Source organism: Lagopus leucura, unplaced genomic scaffold, assembly GCF_019238085.1.
Source record: "Lagopus leucura isolate 7727_CA_CO unplaced genomic scaffold, USGS_WTPT01 Super-Scaffold_741, whole genome shotgun sequence".
NCBI lineage: Eukaryota > Metazoa > Chordata > Aves > Galliformes > Phasianidae > Lagopus > Lagopus leucura.
In genome coordinates, this window is record NW_024962256.1 from 127,726 (window position 1) to 147,326 (window position 19,601).

Here is a 19,601-nt window from a genome sequence, read left to right on the forward strand (position 1 = left end):
CTTTGTGGTTCGAGTCCGTGGGCCAACTTTCCAAAGTTACTCGAAGGGGAGGGATGCACAAAAGCACCCAATGCACTGCAGGTTTATAAGCCTTCAGAAGCCAGGCTGCAAAGCAAGCCCACACTGAGGTATATCTAGCTTTCTGTAGTTACCTCTGACAGACAGTGATTTTTTTTCAGGTAGAAATTCCTGTCTGATGGATAGTTTGTAGTTTGAGGAAACCCATATGCTGTTCCTGCCTGTCATTATTGCACTGAATCAATGTGAGTGTATTATACCAGCTTCGCTGCCTCAGTTTCCCTTCTGGCAAATGAGCATGATTATGAGAGCGGTAAGGACTGCAGCTGAAGATGCTCTTATTCAGCAGTTTTCCTCCGATTCAAGTTAGTTTAATCCCAGCCACAGAGGCACTTTGCACTTGACAGGCAGTATAACTTTTACACTGAAAATGAGACTCAGTAGGATTAAGTGATTTGGCTGAGGTCGTGGACCTGAAGCCATTACACTAGCGAATGCTTTGACACCTGTTGCCCTTGCTTAACCACTAAACCTCATCTTCAGCTCTTCAGGGGTTTAGCAGGCTTCAATGCGTAGCCTCAATGACTCTTTCCTTGCTGACATGTTTTCAAACACTCTCAACGCTGGCCAATTTCTGTGTGTAAAAACAAAACAAACTCCTCGCTTCCTTGAATACAAATGAGGCTTGTTTAGCTTGTTTGTCCAAGTTTATTTCTTCCCAATAGGATAACTAAAGCCAAATAAAATCTTCCAGTAATTCATAGATTTTATTATTTTTTTTTCCCCCCCTTGACTGTGCCTTTATATGTTTTTAATGATAGGCTGATTTATTGTTCTCTTCTGGTTGCTATGGCTCTGTAAAATATATATATATATATATTTTTATCATCTGTTTGTAATATTGACCAGTTTCCAGTGTGGAGCTGGCCTTGGTTTCTCTCTTGTATTCCAGGATTTTAGATTAAAAATGGGCGGATTAACTGTGTTTTTTACTCCACAAAGTAGTATAAATCAACATGAATTTCATTTCAGCAGAACCCATTGCACAATGAACTCTGTGCAGACACAGCAGTGCAGTGCCATTGTAGAGCAGCACCCAGCCTGCTGCTGCCCGTTGGTGAGTAGAACACAGCTGGGCACGCAGGTTGTGTGCCTTGGTTCTGCACAGGGGCATGGAAACATGCTGTTCCTGGTTCCAATTTAACCTAAGTTTGTTGTGGCCAAAAGCTCTCATCATCTGATAGTTATTCAGTGGTCCATGAGAAATTGGTTGGGTTTTAGCCTAATTCCTCTTAGACATTTCCCATAAAACAAGCTGTTCTGTGAGCAAAGCGCACATCCTTTACGTATTTGCATCCTCGCTCCTCCCTGTCCCGCGGCGCTGCAATAAATCCAGTTCTCTGTGTGCTGCTGCCCATGAGCTCACCTCCCCGATATTTCCCACTCCCTATCTCCAAAACTAACCCCAGCACGTCCCCCATCCTCCAGCTGGGAGCTGCGTGCTATGGCTGGCACCGTGCGCTGTGCTGACTGCTGGGACCAGGCAGCTCCACGCGAGTCCTCAGCGAGGTGCCTGGTGGGATGGGCAGAGTTTTGTCCTGCTGGGTGTCACAGCAAAGCACTGGCTGTAGAGCGACCCAGACTCTTAACAGCGACTCTGCTGTTAAGCCAGAGAAGCAGCTGATCAGTCACTTCACTCTGAACAGACCTCATGGAAAATAGTTTCATCTGTAGAAAAGATATCTCTAAGAGGAGACAGTGTGTAGGAGTGTAAGTACATGTTCTTTTGAAATACTGTCCCAGGATTGCACAGAGAAAACATTAAAGCTGAGACCACATTTGTTCTTACCTTCTTATTTCTCTTCCTGCTCAGGTTGTTCAAGGTCTGAAATGTGTGGGCTGGCACTTAACTGTTCACTGTGCCCAGCAGCCAAACAGTGCAGTACAGGTGCTGCCAGACACAGCTGGTAGAACTCGCTCCCTTTGCCTGTGTGTTCCCATTAACTGGCCCAGAGCAGCGCCAACTGCAGCAAACCCTCCTTCTGCTGCCTGTGAGACATCAGCTTGCCCTGACTGCGCTCAGCCTGCGCATGCAGTTGTAAGCCACCAGAATTTGTACCTGAGCTCTTGGAGCCAGGCACCTGCCCGCTTTCCTGATGCGGCATCTCTCCAGCAAATTCCAAGAAGCCTTCTCACTGATCAGACTTTGGCATCAAACTTTTTTCTCTGATCTGTTTTGGCTGGGTTTTTTTTGTGACTATTCTGGGTTCGATCCAGCAGGATCTATTGAAACTGTAGTATAGCTGCTCTTTTCCATTCTCAAAGAAATATCCAGTACCCTTGGTTGCTTTTTCTTAATGTCATGAGTCTTGCCATCTAGCAGGACTGTAGAGGAAGTGTAGTGGCACTAATTGCACAGTGTCTGTGAGGTTCAGTACAGGAAAAGAGGAAGAGGATGGATCCTGGCATTGGTGGCACTGAGGCTGGCACATGGGTCAGCATGCAGAGGCGCATCCTTCTCTAACAGATCTAAGTGTAATTTCCTCTTTCCAGACTTCCAGAGCTTAATGTTGTTTGTCACTTCGTGTGGCTGTGATTTTGGGCACCTTTTGAGCGCAGCGCCTTTCCCCCTGCTTGTGAGGCAGGGACGTGTACTCATGGTGCTGCTGAGTGCTGAGGGAGGAAGGAGGCTGCAGTTGTTACGGAGGAGCTGTGGTGCCTGCCTGGCAGTGAGCTGACACGCACCTGGCTGCCAGTCGTTCCTGCAAGTCTTGTCTGGGCCAGAGAAGTGGTTTCAGATCTTGGTGTTAAATTTCAGATCTTGGAGAGCAGGAAGTGATGAAGCAGAGCTGCAGGTGTGACAGCTGTGCAGCGCTGCTGTCACCACATGGCTGGTATGCTCACTTGCACGCTGCCCTACTCTCATTCTTCTTACAGCATAAACAGAACGGCCTGACCTCAGGTTTTGGATGGCTGACTGTACTTGACTTCTCTTTTCTGCTCAGAATGGCAGGATGCTGCCTCTGTGCAGTACTGCAGATGTCCCAGCACAGGGCTCCATCCTGCCTATTGCCACTCCTCCCACTGCTGCTGGGACCAAGCAACGCTTCCATTTAGTGCTTGCTGCTTTTGTTGAGTAACATCTCCCTGTGCTTTGCTTGGAAGTTGCACCAAATTGCTTTTTCTGCACTGATGCAAAACTCCCAGTAACCCTCTAGCCAGGTTTGAAAAGCGCTGTATGCTTTCTCATGGACTAGAGGGGAGGGGATCTGCAGCACTGCTGTGTGATACTGCTTTTTGCTTTGTCAGCACAGGGGGGATCAGCCTGGGCTGGGCAGGAGGATCAACAACTTCCTCACGAGATCAGGAAGGGTCGTTCTGAGCCTTGCCAGGGAGCTGTTGTTGGCTCAGTGTGTAAATCCCAGCTGAACACAGGTCTATGACCTTCCTGTGCCCTAAAGGCTGCACTGACACTAAAGCATGGGGAGACTTTGTGCCAGGAGCAGAGGCACAGAAACTCTTTGTTCCTTATAAAAGACTGTTGAAATAGAGGAGAAGCAATCTTCCTTCTGCCTGTATAGCATTTCCAGGCAGTAAGCAAGGGATCTCAGCAGCGGCTGAAAGAAGAGGCTTGTTTTTAGCTAATGCTGCAATTTAGATAAAGCAGGTTTAGGCCCAGTTTGTGTTGGCTGGATTTCAGCTGGTGCTGTCCCTTTTAATTCTGTCAACCCCTGTCCTGTTGCAGCCTGGGAATTGAACTTGGCTCATTACTTTTCAGCTGTTCAATACAGTTCATTCAGCTGGTTTATTTAAAAAAAAAAAAAAAGTTAAAAGGATCTGTCTTCTCTGTGCTCTGCATCAATCCATGTGTTATAGACTGCTCTCAAATGTCATGGATAGACAGAGCAGTGGCACTTATAAAATGCAACCATACATCAGATTTGCAAGTGCCTGAGTTACTTCAGCCTGTGTACTGCAAGTGGGCTCCCTCTGGAAGGGGGGGGGGGGGAAGAAACAGGAGTGGATACACAGAGACGCCTTGATGCATCTTGTGACAGCTGAAGAATGGAAGGGCAGCCAGCAGGCTTCATGCCCTGGGGACCCCAGGATGCTGGCTTCTGGCAATTGTTTATCAAGAGAGGTCATAGTTCAGGATCACAACCAATCTCGCCTGTTTTCTACCCAAGGTAGAGGGAAGCCTTTTCTCCATTCTACCCAGAGCATCCCTGCTACAAAAGGCTGAAAAGCACAGGTACTGGGGACCAGAAGAGTGGTTCTGACTCCTGGGGTAAGGAAGCAAGGCAGAAGCTGCACATGTTCCATCCAGCATTGGACAAAGGCTCTAACCCTGTGCTGTGGCAGGAATGCGAGACAAAGGGCATGGCTCAGGGAATGCAGAAAACCCCCTCCTGCTGATGTGAGGTCCTCTGGCCTCTTACATATGAGGTCTTTGTCCCACTCAGCCTTTTCTGGGAAACGGAAGCAGCCACTCTAATAGTTAAGGGCTTCTGCATAGAATAGTGCTGCCTCCCCCTGTCAAGGAGCTGAAAGCCACAAAACAGGGATTGTTTTGCGGTCATAGGAGCATCCTCTTTTACTGCCTGTGCAGTCATTTGGGATGCGCAGAGGAGAGAGTGAAGATTGCACAAACTGAGTAGTCTTATGAAAAGGACTTGTTTTTTTCCTTGACAGCTACCAGCCTATGTTAGATGAAACTGCAGAGGAGAGCAGGCAGAGCTGGAAGTTGGCTTTGCTGTTACATATATCCTTCTTACACTTTCTATTGAAGATCTGTGAAGCAAGTGGTACTGAAATGGTGTGCTCTGCCTAACCTGCTCTGCACTCTGTCTGCCAGTGCTGTGGTATGCTGGGCTCATTACAGACCATCTTCTGACAGCTTTACATGCAAAGAACCTTTACAGCAGCCCGCTCAGCCAGGAGGCAGCAAATGGGCGCAGCAGGGAAAGCGTTTTGTTCTTGGTGGGGAAGGGAACTGGGAGAGTGGATTCAGAGACTGCAGGCAGCCCAGAGGCTGTGGGAAGTGGACTCTTTTCCTTTTTCTTTGAAAACCTGAGGCTTAAAGGAATTGTATTGGAACATGTGGAATGGAGTTTCAAAAGGTGATCCAGAAACAGGCTAATCATTTTGCATCTGAACCGTAATTATAGCTCTTGGACAGAGTTTGTGTTTCTCTTGCATTATTGTAATGAGCTTGTGGAGCTCATCTAATATTTCTAATACTTTGTATAAATGTGTGTGAATGCAAGGTTCCTTTGCTTCCCACCTTTCAGCCTCCTGCTTTGCCAAAATTAAAACAAAGGTTTGGTCCATGCAAGCTTTAAATTTCTGAGAAGTTAAGTTAAAAGCAACCACTGAGAAACAGCACTATGGTGCTCTCTAAGCTGTCCCATTGCTTTCTGTTAGGAGACTCAGAACCAGTGTCAGGGTAACTGAGTAACTTTTCCTGGGAGATTGATGTGATTACTGTACAGGTGTTTGTGCACAGGCTATCCTCCCTTTCCTGCCTTTTCTGTTGAGTAACTTTTACTGAAAGAGAAATCTTGGAGCAGTCTTGCAGTGTGTGAGACCTCTTTCAGGCTGGGCGTTAAAGCTCTGTGTGTCGTCTTTGGCTCCTTCAGAGCAGGATAGCGCCTTAGTTTTTCAAACCCTTAAAAAGTTCTTTAACAGAAATCTCTTAAGTACCTAGGGATGATCATGAGTGGCAGCAGTCTTGTAGTGCTCCTGTATCCACCTAAATGTACGCTCATCTTGAGAGCTTCCACATGCATGAATGTGTAAAAGGTCCCACAACACAGAGTGTTTCTCTCACACTGCATTTCTCCTCCCTTGCAGAGGACACCTGAGAGGTTGTTAGTTGCTGTTGTACGTGTATTTGTTCTAGCTGCACCTAGCTGAATGTCTCGCTCCAATTTATAGGAGGGAGAGGAGGTTCTTTTATTATCTCTGTACCCGGCGTGAGATTAAGAAGCAACGGTTCAAATGTTGGTCCAACCAGTTTATTACAAATCTTAATCAGGGGAAATGGGGAAGGGGAGAACGGACACTATTATGATTAGGGTAATGGGGGAAGGGAAGGAGGGCGATAGAAAAGATAGAAAAGAAGAAGCAAGGGGTCTTTATAGGCAGCAAGAGGGAGATAGTCACCACCATGGATCCAGCGAGGTTCGTAGTTCCGTCTTTGATCCTCAGTAGCGGTGGGTCGTCAGGCAGAGTTGTCCTGTTGCCAATGACGACCATGACCATGGTGATGATGGCCCTTTTTCAATGCTTCAAAGTGGTTGAGTCAGCTCTTTTTGGAGTGACAGCTCAAATCCAAAGTGGTCGAATCAGCTCTCCTTTGAGTGACAGCTCAAACCCAAGGTGGTTGAGTCAGTTCTCCTTGCGGTGGCAGCTTCTGGCTCTGGGATCTCAGCAGGAACCTCCTTTGTTCTTATCTTTCTGGCCTTGCCAGCAGATAAGAGGAAGCAGGGAGGCACCAACTTGCATCTTGCCTTCACAAGATACAATGGTATCATCCCCCAGCCTTCCATACTTAGCTGGAACGGTTTGGCCACAAGCCAGATCTTCCGCCAGTGAACACTGCTGAGCACTCTCTTCCGCTCTTCTACAGAACAAGCAGCTCTGGGGGAAGGGGCTTGCAAATGTTCCCAAAGCGATATCGATTGTCACACAGTTAGCACCCATCAGCTGCCTCCTTGACAAGTCACTCAGAGTCTTATCACAAGAAAAACCTCAGGAAGCAAGCTTTGAGCCAAAAAAAAAAAAACTAAGAAGGATTCTCACACTGAAGCATTCATATGGTTGTAAAATATTCTGACTTTTGTCTGTCCCAACACAGGATAGCGTCCTTAAATAACAGGCAAGCTTCTCTTCCAATTGGCTCCGTGTGGGACCATGCAATCTGTAAATAAATTGTCATTAAATACCTATTTTGAGCCAGCCCTTAATCTGCAGAAAATCCTGCTGTATAACATCCTCTCTTGCCTGGGTCTCCACCCCATCCTGAGGCTATTCTATTACAGAAGCTACTGAAGGCATAATTGTGATCCTTTGAAGAGCTGCTGTAAAACACATCTTCCTCAGGTGAGAGATGCAGGAAGCTGGTGACAGCTCTGCTGGGCAGAGCTAGTAGGATCCATCTGGTAAAAATGTGTGCAAGGAGCGGGCTCTGGGAGGCTGCTGCTACAGGGTCTCTGGGCTTCTCCTCACAGGCAGGAATGATGCTAAGGGGGAGACTTTATCCACAGGGTTGGGACTGTCCCCCCAGGTTCAGTGCTTGGCAGGTGCATCAGTCCTGCTCCTCTGGGGATGCTTTGCTGGGAGATGCAGGAGGCAGGATGCAGGTGTGCCACTAGTGTTGGAGAAAAGGAGAGCACACCAGCCATGCAGAACCTGGGGCAGATGGTCGTGGGTGATGAGGTGTAAAGAAATAAGAGCTTGGAGCAGGAGAGTTCTGTGGGGCTGTGAAAGAGCAGTTCATGCATGTTTGTTTTCTTTCTCATTATGATGCCATGCAGCCATATATTCCCTCCCTGTAGGGGAACACCATGCAGATCAGACAGGTAAGAGCTGTGCTGTTCCGAAAGCATCACTAGGAATGCATCTGCTACAGTGTTTCTGCAGCGAGGTGCCCGTGTGCTGCAGAAGGCTGCAAGGAGCAATGGGCAGCTTGGAGCTGGGGGAGGCTGCAGGAAGGCGTAGGAGAAGGGGGCTGGAAGAAGTCAGAGAGAGGATGGGGCCCCCAGCTCCCAGAGGGTGGGAGTGTGCCCTGGGCATGGGAGTCGCTAGCTGGGAGCCTGTGAGAAATTCTCAGAGGCTGCAGTAATGGAAACTGTGCGTGTAGAGTTGGGCAGGGAGAGGGAGCCAGGCACACAGATGTGGAGGGGATGGGAAAGAATTGTCCTGGGAAACAGAAGGGGTAGAGGAGGCCCAGAGCCGTGCTGGTTGTTGCATGATAATAATTTAGCTGCTAAAATACTGTGCTCTCCAGTGTCACGTAAAGCATGTGGGATCTGCATTGTGATATGAAAACCAGTGTTTGTAACTCCATCAGGGGAAACTGTGGCACAAAGAGATGCGTTTGCCACCACCTCGGTGTGAGTGGATGGGTGGCAGTTCTGAGCAGTGAGGAGTCCTCTTTGTTCTGCTGGGATTACGGTGGGTTCTGCTTCTGGCCCCTCCACCTGACTTTCAGCCCAGGACTCTAAAGGGATCTGATAAGTTATATCCAAGTGTGTAAGTTAATGAGTGCTTTTCAGAGGATCATTCCTTTTCCATATTTAACCACCAGGATTTAAAAAATAATGAAATACTTTCCACCTGCTGATCAACTTAAAAAAATAAAAACAAAAAATCTGCTTTGCTCTTCTGTTTTCTGAACTCAGTCTTCAAACTTCAGAGGTCAAGGAGTCCTTACAGGGCTGATAATCTGTTTTTTCTCCTCACCCTTTTTTAAAGAACCGTTTGCCTAGGCCCCTTGTTTATAAAAGCCCAATTTGAATCCCTGCAGTGGAGCCATTGTTTAATTGTGCTCCGGGGATTGAATTCTTCCCAAGGCATCTTGTCTGTGCTGTATGTCTGCAGCAAGCAGCAGCCCCGTGTGAATCTGTGCTGGGGCTGTTCTTCTTTCCCAGACAGAGATAAGGGGCAGCAAAACTGAACTGTGCAGCACAAACTTGGAAAAAGGGCTTTTTTTTTTTTAATGTAGTACAAATATATCATGGCTTGGACTCGAATAATTTCTTCTGTGTTCTTGAAACATTCTGCCTGAGCTAAAAATGAAATTACAAACTAATACTGCCAGCTGGTACCCCAGATTATATCACAGTTGTTTTTCTCCTTTACCAATCTATTTGTGCAATCCTCTGTAGGTTAGGAAAGGAAGCAGACACTGAATTTAGCATTAATTTGGTTTTCACTGGATTATCTTAATTTAACATGACTGGTAAATGAGTCTGAATGAGCTCTTTCTTTACATGCTGTTTTTTGTGCTATTTTTTTGAATTTGTGTCTGTATGATGAGTTGTAATAGCAGTATTGCTTTGAGATTTTTAGACTCTTTTCATGTTTAGTCTCATACAGCTACATATTTGCATGCATAGTCGTATGCATTAGTGAGCTAATTAGAAATATATTAAGTAGCTCTGGTGAAAAGCATAGCTAATGGATTTCGACATTGGACTCTGTGTTTGCCCCTTGTTTCTCGTAATTAATTTTAGCTGTTCCATCTGCAAGGTGGTACTGAAATGCAGCATCAAATCTTTCTTGTGACAGATTGCCAGACTACCTTCAAAAAAAAAAAACCAAAAAAACCCAGACTGAATATTAAAAATGTGTTGGGGAAAATGCACTTACAATAAATTATACGAGCTGTGCATGGGCTAACGGCAATGCAATAAATTACATGATTTCTGCAAGTATTGGATAAGCTGCATTCAATTTAAATGTCTAGCTGCATCACTGTCTTGCTGGTCAGGAGCTCACTGAGGGCCTCTGTAGCATTCCTGTTCCCAACACTTTGGACTCGAAATCTTTCTCTGCTTTGCTTTGCCCTCAGCTACAGAATTTCTGAGTGCTGCTGTCTGTTTGTTGCTGCCGACAGCTCAGCTGAGCAGTTGCTGTTGGACACAACCTGAAAGCTCATGTAAGTGTTCAAGCTGCTGAGCAGTGCAGGTAGCATAAGGTCTGCCTTGCGTGAGGAATGTGGTCACCTTGCTTGCATGCCAGTGTACCCACTGCCATGCTCTGCTGTGAATTTATTAGATGTGTTTTTTAGACCAAGCTAGCACAGAAGTGACAGGAGTTGTGCCAAGCATCATGAAAGCTTGGAGGGCAGCGACCCAGGTAACTGCTGCTGTCACAGGAGGACAAGCAGGATTGTTCCTTTTAGCAGCATCTCACACAGCTCAGAAAAAAAGGGACCTTGTAACCACAGCCTGGCTTTCTGCAGAGATGAGAGGAATGCAGAGACTTGCTTTAGAAGAATACGAGTGCAGCAGAACAGCTGTTTGCCCCAAATCAAGCCAGCTTAATGTCAAAGGACCAGGCTCAGGCTGTGTGCCAGGCTGGGCATGGGCAGAAGAGGTGCTCTGAGTTCCCTTTCTGTCTCCTCGCTGGTGGAGCAGCCTTAGCTCTGTTTTCCTCCATGCTGTTCCCTGTGTGCATTCAGGAGGAGATATTTGCCTCCCAGGTGCCCAAGCCTGCTCTGTGTACAGGGCAGCAAGCTGGTGGGGAGCATCTCTTGGGCTAGGTTCAGCCTGGGGCAGCTTTGAGATGGAGTGCTGTTAGCTCAGTGTGCTGTCTTTTTCCACTTTCTCCCTGCAGTTATTCAGGGGAGCTAGGGCTCTTAAACAGATGTAAAAATGGCAGATTTAAAAAAGAAATGGAAAATATAATGGGAAATAAGCTGTTTTTCTGCAGAGCTAGCCAATGCCTCCTGAGCATGGGTTGCACGCTCTATGCTGTTTATAAAGCATCTTGAGGCCAGGAATATGACTTGTATTTATTTCTTTAGGCATTAACTGTGTTTAGTCAAATTGAATACAGGGGAAGTGCACTTTAAGAAAATACACGAGCACTGCTGCACAAAGAATTTACTGGTCCACAGTGGGGTGGTTCTCTGAGTTATTTCCCCAGTTCTCATTATGGAGCAATTGGGGAGTAAAGCTGGGAGAGATCGCACAGCTGAGTTATGGCCATGGCTGCAGGAAGGAGCTTCACCTGCTTTGTGCAGCCTGTTAAAGAGAATGGATAATGGCATTTTAAAGACTTCAAAATATGGGAGGCTTTATAGAGTAGAGTGGTGTAGCTGTCTTATGGATGCTGCTTTTGCATATTAGAATGACACAAGAGCAGGTCTGTGGGAAATTTAGTCTCCTCAGTTCTGTGGAGCTAGAGTGATGCTTCTGATTTGCTGTTATAAAATACGAAGGAAAGCAATAAATTTGAAATGAAATGTTTTAATGATTTCCTTGTTGAGCCCTTAAGAAATCAATGTCTGCCTGTGGTGTGTTTCAGTTCTGTGGCATCGGAGTTCCCTGGCAGAATAGAATAATTCAGGAGTTTTTGTTAAAACACAGTTCTATAAATTTGTGCAGATGGGTGACGTTACCACATTAGGTTTAAATCCCGTTTGCACCCAGACTGATTGCTGCCTTATTTGATGATAGGGAAGTGCTGGGTCAGGAGCAGCCCCACAGCTGTGGCAGAAAGCCATCTTACCTTCTCCTGGATTCAGGGCTGAAGTGCTGCTGAGACTATCAAGTTTCAGGTTTACTAAACCAAGATGAATTGCAAAGGAACGTTCTTATCTGAAAGGAGAGTTGTGGTTTGTCCTAATCCTAGCAATTGCTTTGGGATGCAGATGGCATTGTGGACACTAGGAATCTCGGACTCAATCACTGTCCTGTGGGCTTGAGCTCCTTCCTGTAATCTTTTGATTTTTTTTACATCAAACTTTTATTTCACGTTATTAAGATACCCATTTTCATGTCTACATTTTTGAGTTTTTCACATCTGAGTGGCTTCCAGCACAAGTACAGGTGTCTCATTTGATCTCTGCAGTAAGAGAAGCTTTGGACCCATATTGGTGTTGTGATCACAGAAGGTTCTGATTCTATCCTGCGTTGTCAGCAGTGCAGAACAGCTCCTAGATATTAATCTGGAGATGGAAGACTGCTTCTACAGACAGTCTGCATAGTTTGGGACAAGTGGGAACACTGTGGGCACATCTCAGAGAAGTACGTTGCTCCTCAAAAGGTGTTTGTGCCTTTGCTGTACCTGGGATAAGTGCGTGCATCCTGCTCTGACTCTTCTTGTTTTTATGGAAATAAATAGAAGCATAGAATGGCTTAGATTGGAGGGGACCTTGAAGATCATCTAGTTGCTGCCCCCTGTGGTGGGCTAGGGGCCCCACTCCAGTTCAGGGCTCGGGGCTCCATCCAACCTGGCACTGGGACGTCTAAGAATGGAGTACCCACCACTTTGGGCAGCAATGCCAGTGCCTCACCTCCCTGTGAGTGATGAATTTCTTCCTGACATCTAACATACATCTCCCCTCTTTTAGTTTAAAGTCCTATCTTTGTTAGACCATGTAATAAATCAGTCAGTCCCCCTCCTGCTTAGAAACTTCCTTTAAATACTGGAGGGCCACACTGAGGTCATCCTGGAGCCTCCTCTTTTCCAGGGCAAACAAGCCCAACTTCCTCAACCTGTCTTCATAGGAGAGGTGCTCCAGCCCTCTGAGCATCTTTGTGGCTCTCCTCTAGATGCACTCCAACTGCTCCACAAATATGTACATGTAGGAGATATTAGCATGCTGTACATGTCTTTGAGAGTTTATCCAGTGTTGTACATTCTAACTCAGCATTCATCAAAACCAGAAACGTAGCTGTAAATTTACATTTATGGAAACTTCAGCACTTTTGATAAAAACATAAAGATTTTGGTGGGTTGGTTTGCAAGCCAGGTGTCAGAGGTGGGAATGGAGGATCTGCATCCCAGTTTCTGCATGGGTGCAAGTGGCTATCCAGTGCTTTGTTCCTGCAATTCCTCAGCTCAAACCCTGCACTTTGAGCTCTCCTCCGTGTTGCAATGGTCTCTATGCAGGGGCTGATCTTACATTCTGGTTGGGTTACAATAAGTGAGCATAGAGCTGAGTTTCAAGCTGTAATTCTGATTTTTCTGCACTCTTACAGATTTTAATTGGACTCTGTCTTATTTGCAGAATGTTTTTTTTTGTGTGTGTGTTTGTGATTTAATTGAATAGGCAGTGTGAATTTTGTGGCATTCGTGTGCATGCAAGAAAGAGGGAGATTTTCTAAGTGTTCAGTGTTCACATGGACAGAAACAGGTGGATTTCCAGCAGAGATATTTGCATTTGAAAACCTGCTCTAAACGGGCTGGGATTTCCCAGGAGAAGCAGCAGCAGCAGTGAAATGCAGCGATCGATCAGCATAGAATTGTGTGAGCATTTGATGGGCAAAATGTTGTGGTATAGAGACAGGAGCCAAGAATAAGTTCTTTGTGGTTTTGTTTCATTCCTAAAAACTGTGACTGAGGGGCTTTTATCATTTAAAAAACAAAACTAATCAGCCACGTTTTGGCTAACCTGCAGAATATCAGCAAGATCCTTTGCAGTTCTGCCTGTTTTGTCTATTTGTTGAATCCCATTTTGATATAAGAAAACTTTAAAATCATATTTTTCATTTGTCTCTTTCATTGTATGTCCCAACTCTGAAAGCAAAGTAACACTACGAGCCGTTCCTCTCAGTCACACTGCTGGAAGTGTGTAATTCATTGTACGTACAGATGAACTTTTTTTCTTTGAGCAGCTCCATTTGATGTGTTTCTGTTCTATCTTAGTTGTAACGAAGGAAAATGTTCCCTTACTTATCGCAACACTTCTATCTCATTCCTCGTTTTTGGGGCCAAGCTTGTTATGGAATTTGGAGTTATTTTAATTCTTCCTTAATCTACTGAGCTGTCAGAGAAATTTGTCTGAAAACCCATGCATAATAAGTGTTCAAACCAACGCTGATGGGGACACCTGGTGGAGGAACCGTGAGTTGCCCAAGATGCTGTGGTTTAAACCCCCAGTCGTGTAGGTGTGGGTTAGCTCATCACTGGGGGGACTTTTCAGATGCGCTGTGCTGCAACCAGAGTGAAAATGATTGCTTTACTTCTAGTTCATCCACAGAGCAAGTATTGGGTTGAGGGCAGTGCTATGTGTAGGGTTTCTGCTGTACCCTCTGGTTTGCAGTTGGGATGCAGGGTTGTCTGGGGATGGTTTGTTTTTCTGAGGAGAAGGAAGAGGATGGAATTCTTACAGTTGTGAAGAAGGAGGAATAATTTCTATCTCTTTGTTTAGATGGAGGCCGTTCTGACTTAAAATGAAATTTATAGCCAACTGGTTTTCTTATTGTTTGAGGAAGAAGGAACATATTATAATTCTTCACCAGAGCCAGCAGACAATTGGAAGAGAAAGTGACTGACATAGAATGTCACAAGTTGGGTAGCAGACTGGAGATTTTTATTAGATAAAGTATTATTTAAGTCTAATTTACGTTTCAGAATCTCTTTTTTATGGCAAATCAAGAATAAATTATTGTCATATAGGCATGGCATTTGGCCCACAGGCTAACTGTGCCCTCTCACAAAATGAGACTAACAGTAAATTAGAGAGGGGCTAATCTAACTTGATGGTACTAATAGCTAACCTTTTTCCTTTTTTTTTCTTTCTTTTTTTTTTGCCACAGGATTAACTCAGGATTGTGCACTATGAGCAGCAACAGGGCTGTGCTGGTCCTGACCAGAGGTTCCATTTGGCAGTGATCAGGAGCAGATGGATGCTAACAGAAGCATTCTTCTGGCATATTTTCTGGTCTAAATATTTCTTGTTTGTCTTCCTTGTAGAAAACACCTTCTGCAGTGGTGACCATGTGTCGTGGCACAGCCCTTTGGACAACAGTGAGTCCAGAATCCAGCATATGTTGCTGACAGAAGACCCTCAGATGCAGCCTGTGCAGACTCCTTTTGGAGTTGTTACTTTCCTACAGGTATGGCACAGCAGAGGTGACAGCTCTAGCATCTCTCAGACATGGGATGCACTTAGCTCTACGTTTTATTCAGCTCTGATAAGTAAGGTGCTTATTCCCCCGTCTTTGTCTTTTCTGTCTTGATTACTATGGATCTCATCTTTGAGTTGTTATTCTGGGGATATTCAGTAAGGATTTTACTGGGATTGAGCAATGGCACATTCAGTTCTCGATGTAGAAGCCTACCTCACACAGAAAAGGTGTACACCCCCAAACAGACCTGGAGCTGAGTATTACCTTACTGCTTTGAAATTTCAAACATAAAGAAAGGGTAAAAAAGCAGAGAGAAATGCCTGATGTTGCTATTTTAATGTAGAACTAAATTCAAATTAATGCTATGGCAGTGTTAGTGGGGGATTCTCCTTTGATTTCGTTTCTAGGAGAAGAGATGTTTGCAGTAGGACTCAGTGTTGCATTAGCATTATATAGCAAACGAAACATAGCTTGCCACGTAAAGATTCTTTAGAGGCTCTTTGACTTTACCTGCACTGATCTACCATCTAAGGTAGGTTGTTTTGTGAAAGAGGCATCCCTTGTATGTTAACCTTACTCTTCAGTGAGCAGAGCTTCCTTAGCTAAACAGATTTGCTTGCTATCAGAGACTCCATTTTCTCAAGTCCCTTGGATAAGGGCTACTTTAAATACTTTTAAACTACATATGCAGTTACTAATCATATTGACAGAACTAACATAGCTCCCCATGCTCTTTAGAAAAGCTCCTGCCACGTGGGTGAGCACCTTTTATTTTGGAGTTTTAAGTTTCGTGTTGCTTTTATTAGTCCTTGGCTGTAGTTGCAACACATAAGGGGAAGCTCCAACATCATAGGCCTGCACAAGGCAACTGCTGTGCAAGGGCAAAGACCTTCCTGAGCCTTCTCTTCTCCCCGGAAGTCTGTGTTCTACCAACAGGAAAGAGATGAGAGGTGGGGTTAATAAGTAAAAAGTGAACGGTGGGATGTGGAAGCAAAAAGAGAGAGTCGAGCTAAGCAGGGTGATTCCTGGCTGACTCCCCAGTTAGTGCTGTATTAGTTCTCATCCTTTCTTTAGTATCCAGCTGCTTGGGATCAAAGAGCAGCCAGCTTGTTGCATCCTGAGACTTTTGGACTCTAATCTCTCACAGTACAAACGGTTGTCTTAATTTCCCCTTTGTTTGTTTGTTGCTCATTGTTAAGGATTTATTTTGACCAATGAGGATGAAGGGTTGCAAAAAGCAAAGAATAAACATGAAATAATTTCCTGTTTAGAGTCTCACAGTTTGTGTGCAGTTAGTGAGTAAAGGCTCAGGGAGGGGAGTGCTGAATTGAGGGTGATTCAGGCTGTGCATGGAGGAACATGGGTGGGGATGGAATGCATTCTCAAGGCTAGGTCCTGAAAGATTGAGAGGAGCAGAGGAGTTAAGGTGTGCAGAAGTGGGTGCATGCTGACGTGGATGGTTTTCCACCCAGATTTCTATCAGTGCACATGTTTGTGGTAAAGGCATGCCATGTACTTTTGGTTACTTCTCTACAGAACTTAGTTTTCTTCTTCTGTGACAGTACACCAGCTGAACAGATTCTGACTGAAAATTTGATGTCATTGGAAAAAGTTTAGTGTCTTGAGAGAGAAAATAGAAGTCTGTGTCTAAAGTCTTTTTTTGTCTCGGGGATGAATCAATCATTGGGCTCCAAGGCACAAGGGGAAAAAAAAAAAAACAACCACTGGTTGCCTTCATTTGAAGTATCTGATCTCAGCTGCTATGAGAAGGATGTCTGGTATTGCTCAGTGAGGCAGATCCCAAGCTGAAAAGCAAACGCATCTTGCCTTGCACAGGAAGGCAGAAGTCTGCAGTTGTATGCACTGAAGAGTGGATGATGCGATGTGTTAGGAACCTTACTTCATGGTGGTGGGTAGGATTAAACCAGCCAGCAAACAGAGTTGGTCAAGAATTTATGAGCACCAAAGTGTTCCTTTGTGGCAGCGTATCTTTTACCTGATGGAAGCTGCTGGTTTGTTATCACATTTGCTCCTAGCGATTGGCCAGCAGCACTGTGTTTGCCATGTGCTTAGACCCTGACCTGTCCCAGCTTGGTCTGTCTTATGTGGACTGGTTTGGGGTGTGAGAACAGACCAGTGGATCTTCAGTAACTAATTCTTCATCAGGCCCTCCTCTTATTTAAGTTCACACACTTTGAGCAAGATTAAATGTTACGTGCCAGGGCACTTCACATGGCTTATTGAGAGAGGGCAGAATCTCCCTGTTGTTTTAGGCTCCATTTGTCCTCACTTATCTACTTAGTTGAAAGGGATGATGCTTCTCTGTATCTACAGTTTGATCCAGCAGCATGTGGCCCGTGTTCCCTACAGTTCTCACAGTTTCCATCCGGTTTAGTATCTCTGTTCTTATTTATTTCAGATTGTTGGGGTTTGCACTGAGGAACTGCATGCAGCTCAGCAATGGAACGGGCAAGGGATCTTGGAGCTGCTTCGGACTGTCCCAGTGTAAGTGCTCATATAGCTCTAGTCAGAGGAGTATTTTGACAGAGAACAATTCAGTTGTTTGTTTTTATTAACAATCTTTAACTTGTTGATGGAGCCTTTGCTGTAGCCAGAGATGGGAATTCATTGCAAATCTGTTCTCACGCACAGACATTTAGATGGCAAATTAATGCATGTGTAAGTCCACGTGTTCAGGGTGGAAATGAACGAGCTCTTGAAAGCTTAATTTCCTTCCTCTTATGCCTGCAGCATGTTCTCATTGGTTCTCCCTGAAAGAGTCAGGGCTGCTCTGACTGGTGACCTCTCCATAGTTCTAAAGAGAGGAAAGTGAGGATCTGCTTTACCATGCCTAGGAAAGCTTGGGTGCTGTCTGAAAGTAAGGAAATCAATCTCCAAGAGGCCCCACTTGTCAGACCAATTTGCAGAAGGAGGAGTATTTGACATAACAGAATGAACTTCACTATCTGCCCTTGCAAAACAAAGATAGCATTATGTTAAGGAGGAGATAGATTGTTAAATTTTAAACGTATGTTGATACTTTATTTGCTGTCAGGTTGCAGACAAACTTTTTTGACTTGCAAATGTGTGGGTTAAATGTTTTTCAGTATATTTTGAGGAGATTATTGCACTGTGATAGTACCTCAGAAGATTTTAGAGAAAATGAATTTTGTATATCTGTAGTCTCAGTGGGCTGCCACAAGGGGTTGTAATTGGTGATTTGGAGGAGTCCAGCCTTTGCTGCTGGATTTCTTAAACTTGAACTCTCCCATTTAAGTATAAATGCATGTGATTTGTGTAAACACTCAAGTGAATTTGTCCAGCTGCAAACTTTGTGTCTGGGGCCCTGAAGCAATGAACAGTCCAGAAGTCCCTTAACTCCTATGTCAATATAGACATAGCACCCTTCTCCCCAGTCTGTTCTCATATTGGTTTTTTTTTGCTTTTGAGCTGTACTGTAAGCACCTTTCCAAGGATAAAATGAAATCCAGAGATGTGCCAGGTTCAAAGACAAAGCTGAAAGCTGCTCATATGGAGTCAGGGTGAAAGACTTGCATCCCAGGGAGGAACTGAAACAGATGGCACTTCTGCAGTTAACAGCTTCGAAAGTGATGTGAAAAAGAGTAGATACTGATGCATCTGAAAAACCTATAAAACATTAACTTTTATTGGTCTGACTGCAAGTGCTTTTGGAGACTGTAACACAGACAGGGCCAGAGGAGGGGGCTTTTAACTGCAGTAACAAAGTGTCTCATGAAAAAAAAGAAAATTTCTATGGTGATTTCAAAAGACTTCAAGCGAGAAGAGCAATCTGAGGCTGATTTCTACAGACTGTGTGTGCTGTGACCCAAAGTAAAGTCACTGAGTAGTTCATCTTCACAGTAATCTGTCTTCTATCACCTTTGTTGGGAAACATCTTGACTCTTCCAACTTTCATTGCTAGCGAAAAACAAAGATTTCCCTGAAACATCCGAGTATTCAGACAAAATGTCTGTTGTGAGATATTCATCAGAGCAAGCAAGAAGCTTTGTATGGTACTGAACATGATTGCTCATCTCTTAAAAAGAAAATGAAGTTCCATTGGGATCCTGTTGCATCTTTAAATACATAATAGAGGTGTAAATCTTGACCCTATGCCATGCTCATCTTTCATGTACTTAGGCTGCACCAGACTTCTCAGTCCCATTTCAGTTACCTATAAAACACAGTTCAGTCTTATGTGAGTAAGTGCATCTACACAAGGGGCAGCCTATGTCCGACTCAACTGCGTTGCAAGATTTGCCAAATGCTAGGCAGGTAACAGGTCACTGAGGGTTTTCATTATTAGCACAGGTCCTTGTGTGGTTCATTACCTTTCTTTCTTTGTAGAGCTGGAGGCCCCTGGCTGATAACAGACATGCGAAGAGGAGAAACAATATTTGAAATTGACCCACATCTGCAAGTATGTCTTTAGTTAATAAAACATCATGTCTTTTGTAGTAGCCAAAAGGGACTGGCTTAGTGGTACAAAATGGTTCTGCTTTTTTTTTTTTTCCTGAAAAAGTTCTGTGAACATCTCAATTTCTGTAGTAATCTCAGAGCAGTCCTAGAGACTCCCTTTTCCCTCTCAGAAGTACTTTGAGAGTGCACATGTCCCACCTCAGCTGTATGGCAGCTCTAGGAAAACACTTAGAGAAGGTACAACTGGAAAACAATGTCATATACAAGACAAATTGGTAAGATTTGGACTGTGTGTTTTAAGCTATAAAGAATATGTAACAGTACCTGATTTAGAGATGACAGATCTGGATCTTCCTTTGCTTTATATGTAAGGACAAGGAGAAATAACATGCAGAAAAATTTAAATCAGTTAAGTATTTTTTTTTCCCATAGCCAATGTGACAGCGTAGGTCATTCCTGTAGGGTGTCACGTGAGGCCAAATAGTATGATCTGAGAAATAATGGCAAGCTGCAAGTATTTCTTGCTGCTGTTAGTAATACGTGCAGGAGGATATA

General features: G+C 44.6%; 1 protein-coding gene across 1 annotated transcript in view; it reads left to right on the forward strand.

The window, feature by feature from the left end:
• Positions 1-19,601, forward strand: part of SUFU (SUFU negative regulator of hedgehog signaling) — an 88,054-nt gene that overhangs the window by 28,602 nt on the left and 39,851 nt on the right. The window contains exons 4-6 of the mRNA XM_042863651.1: positions 14,452-14,594; positions 17,026-17,111; positions 18,975-19,047. Of these exons, the coding sequence (XP_042719585.1) occupies positions 14,452-14,594; positions 17,026-17,111; positions 18,975-19,047 (302 nt within the window). The remainder of the gene's footprint in view (positions 1-14,451; positions 14,595-17,025; positions 17,112-18,974; positions 19,048-19,601) is intronic.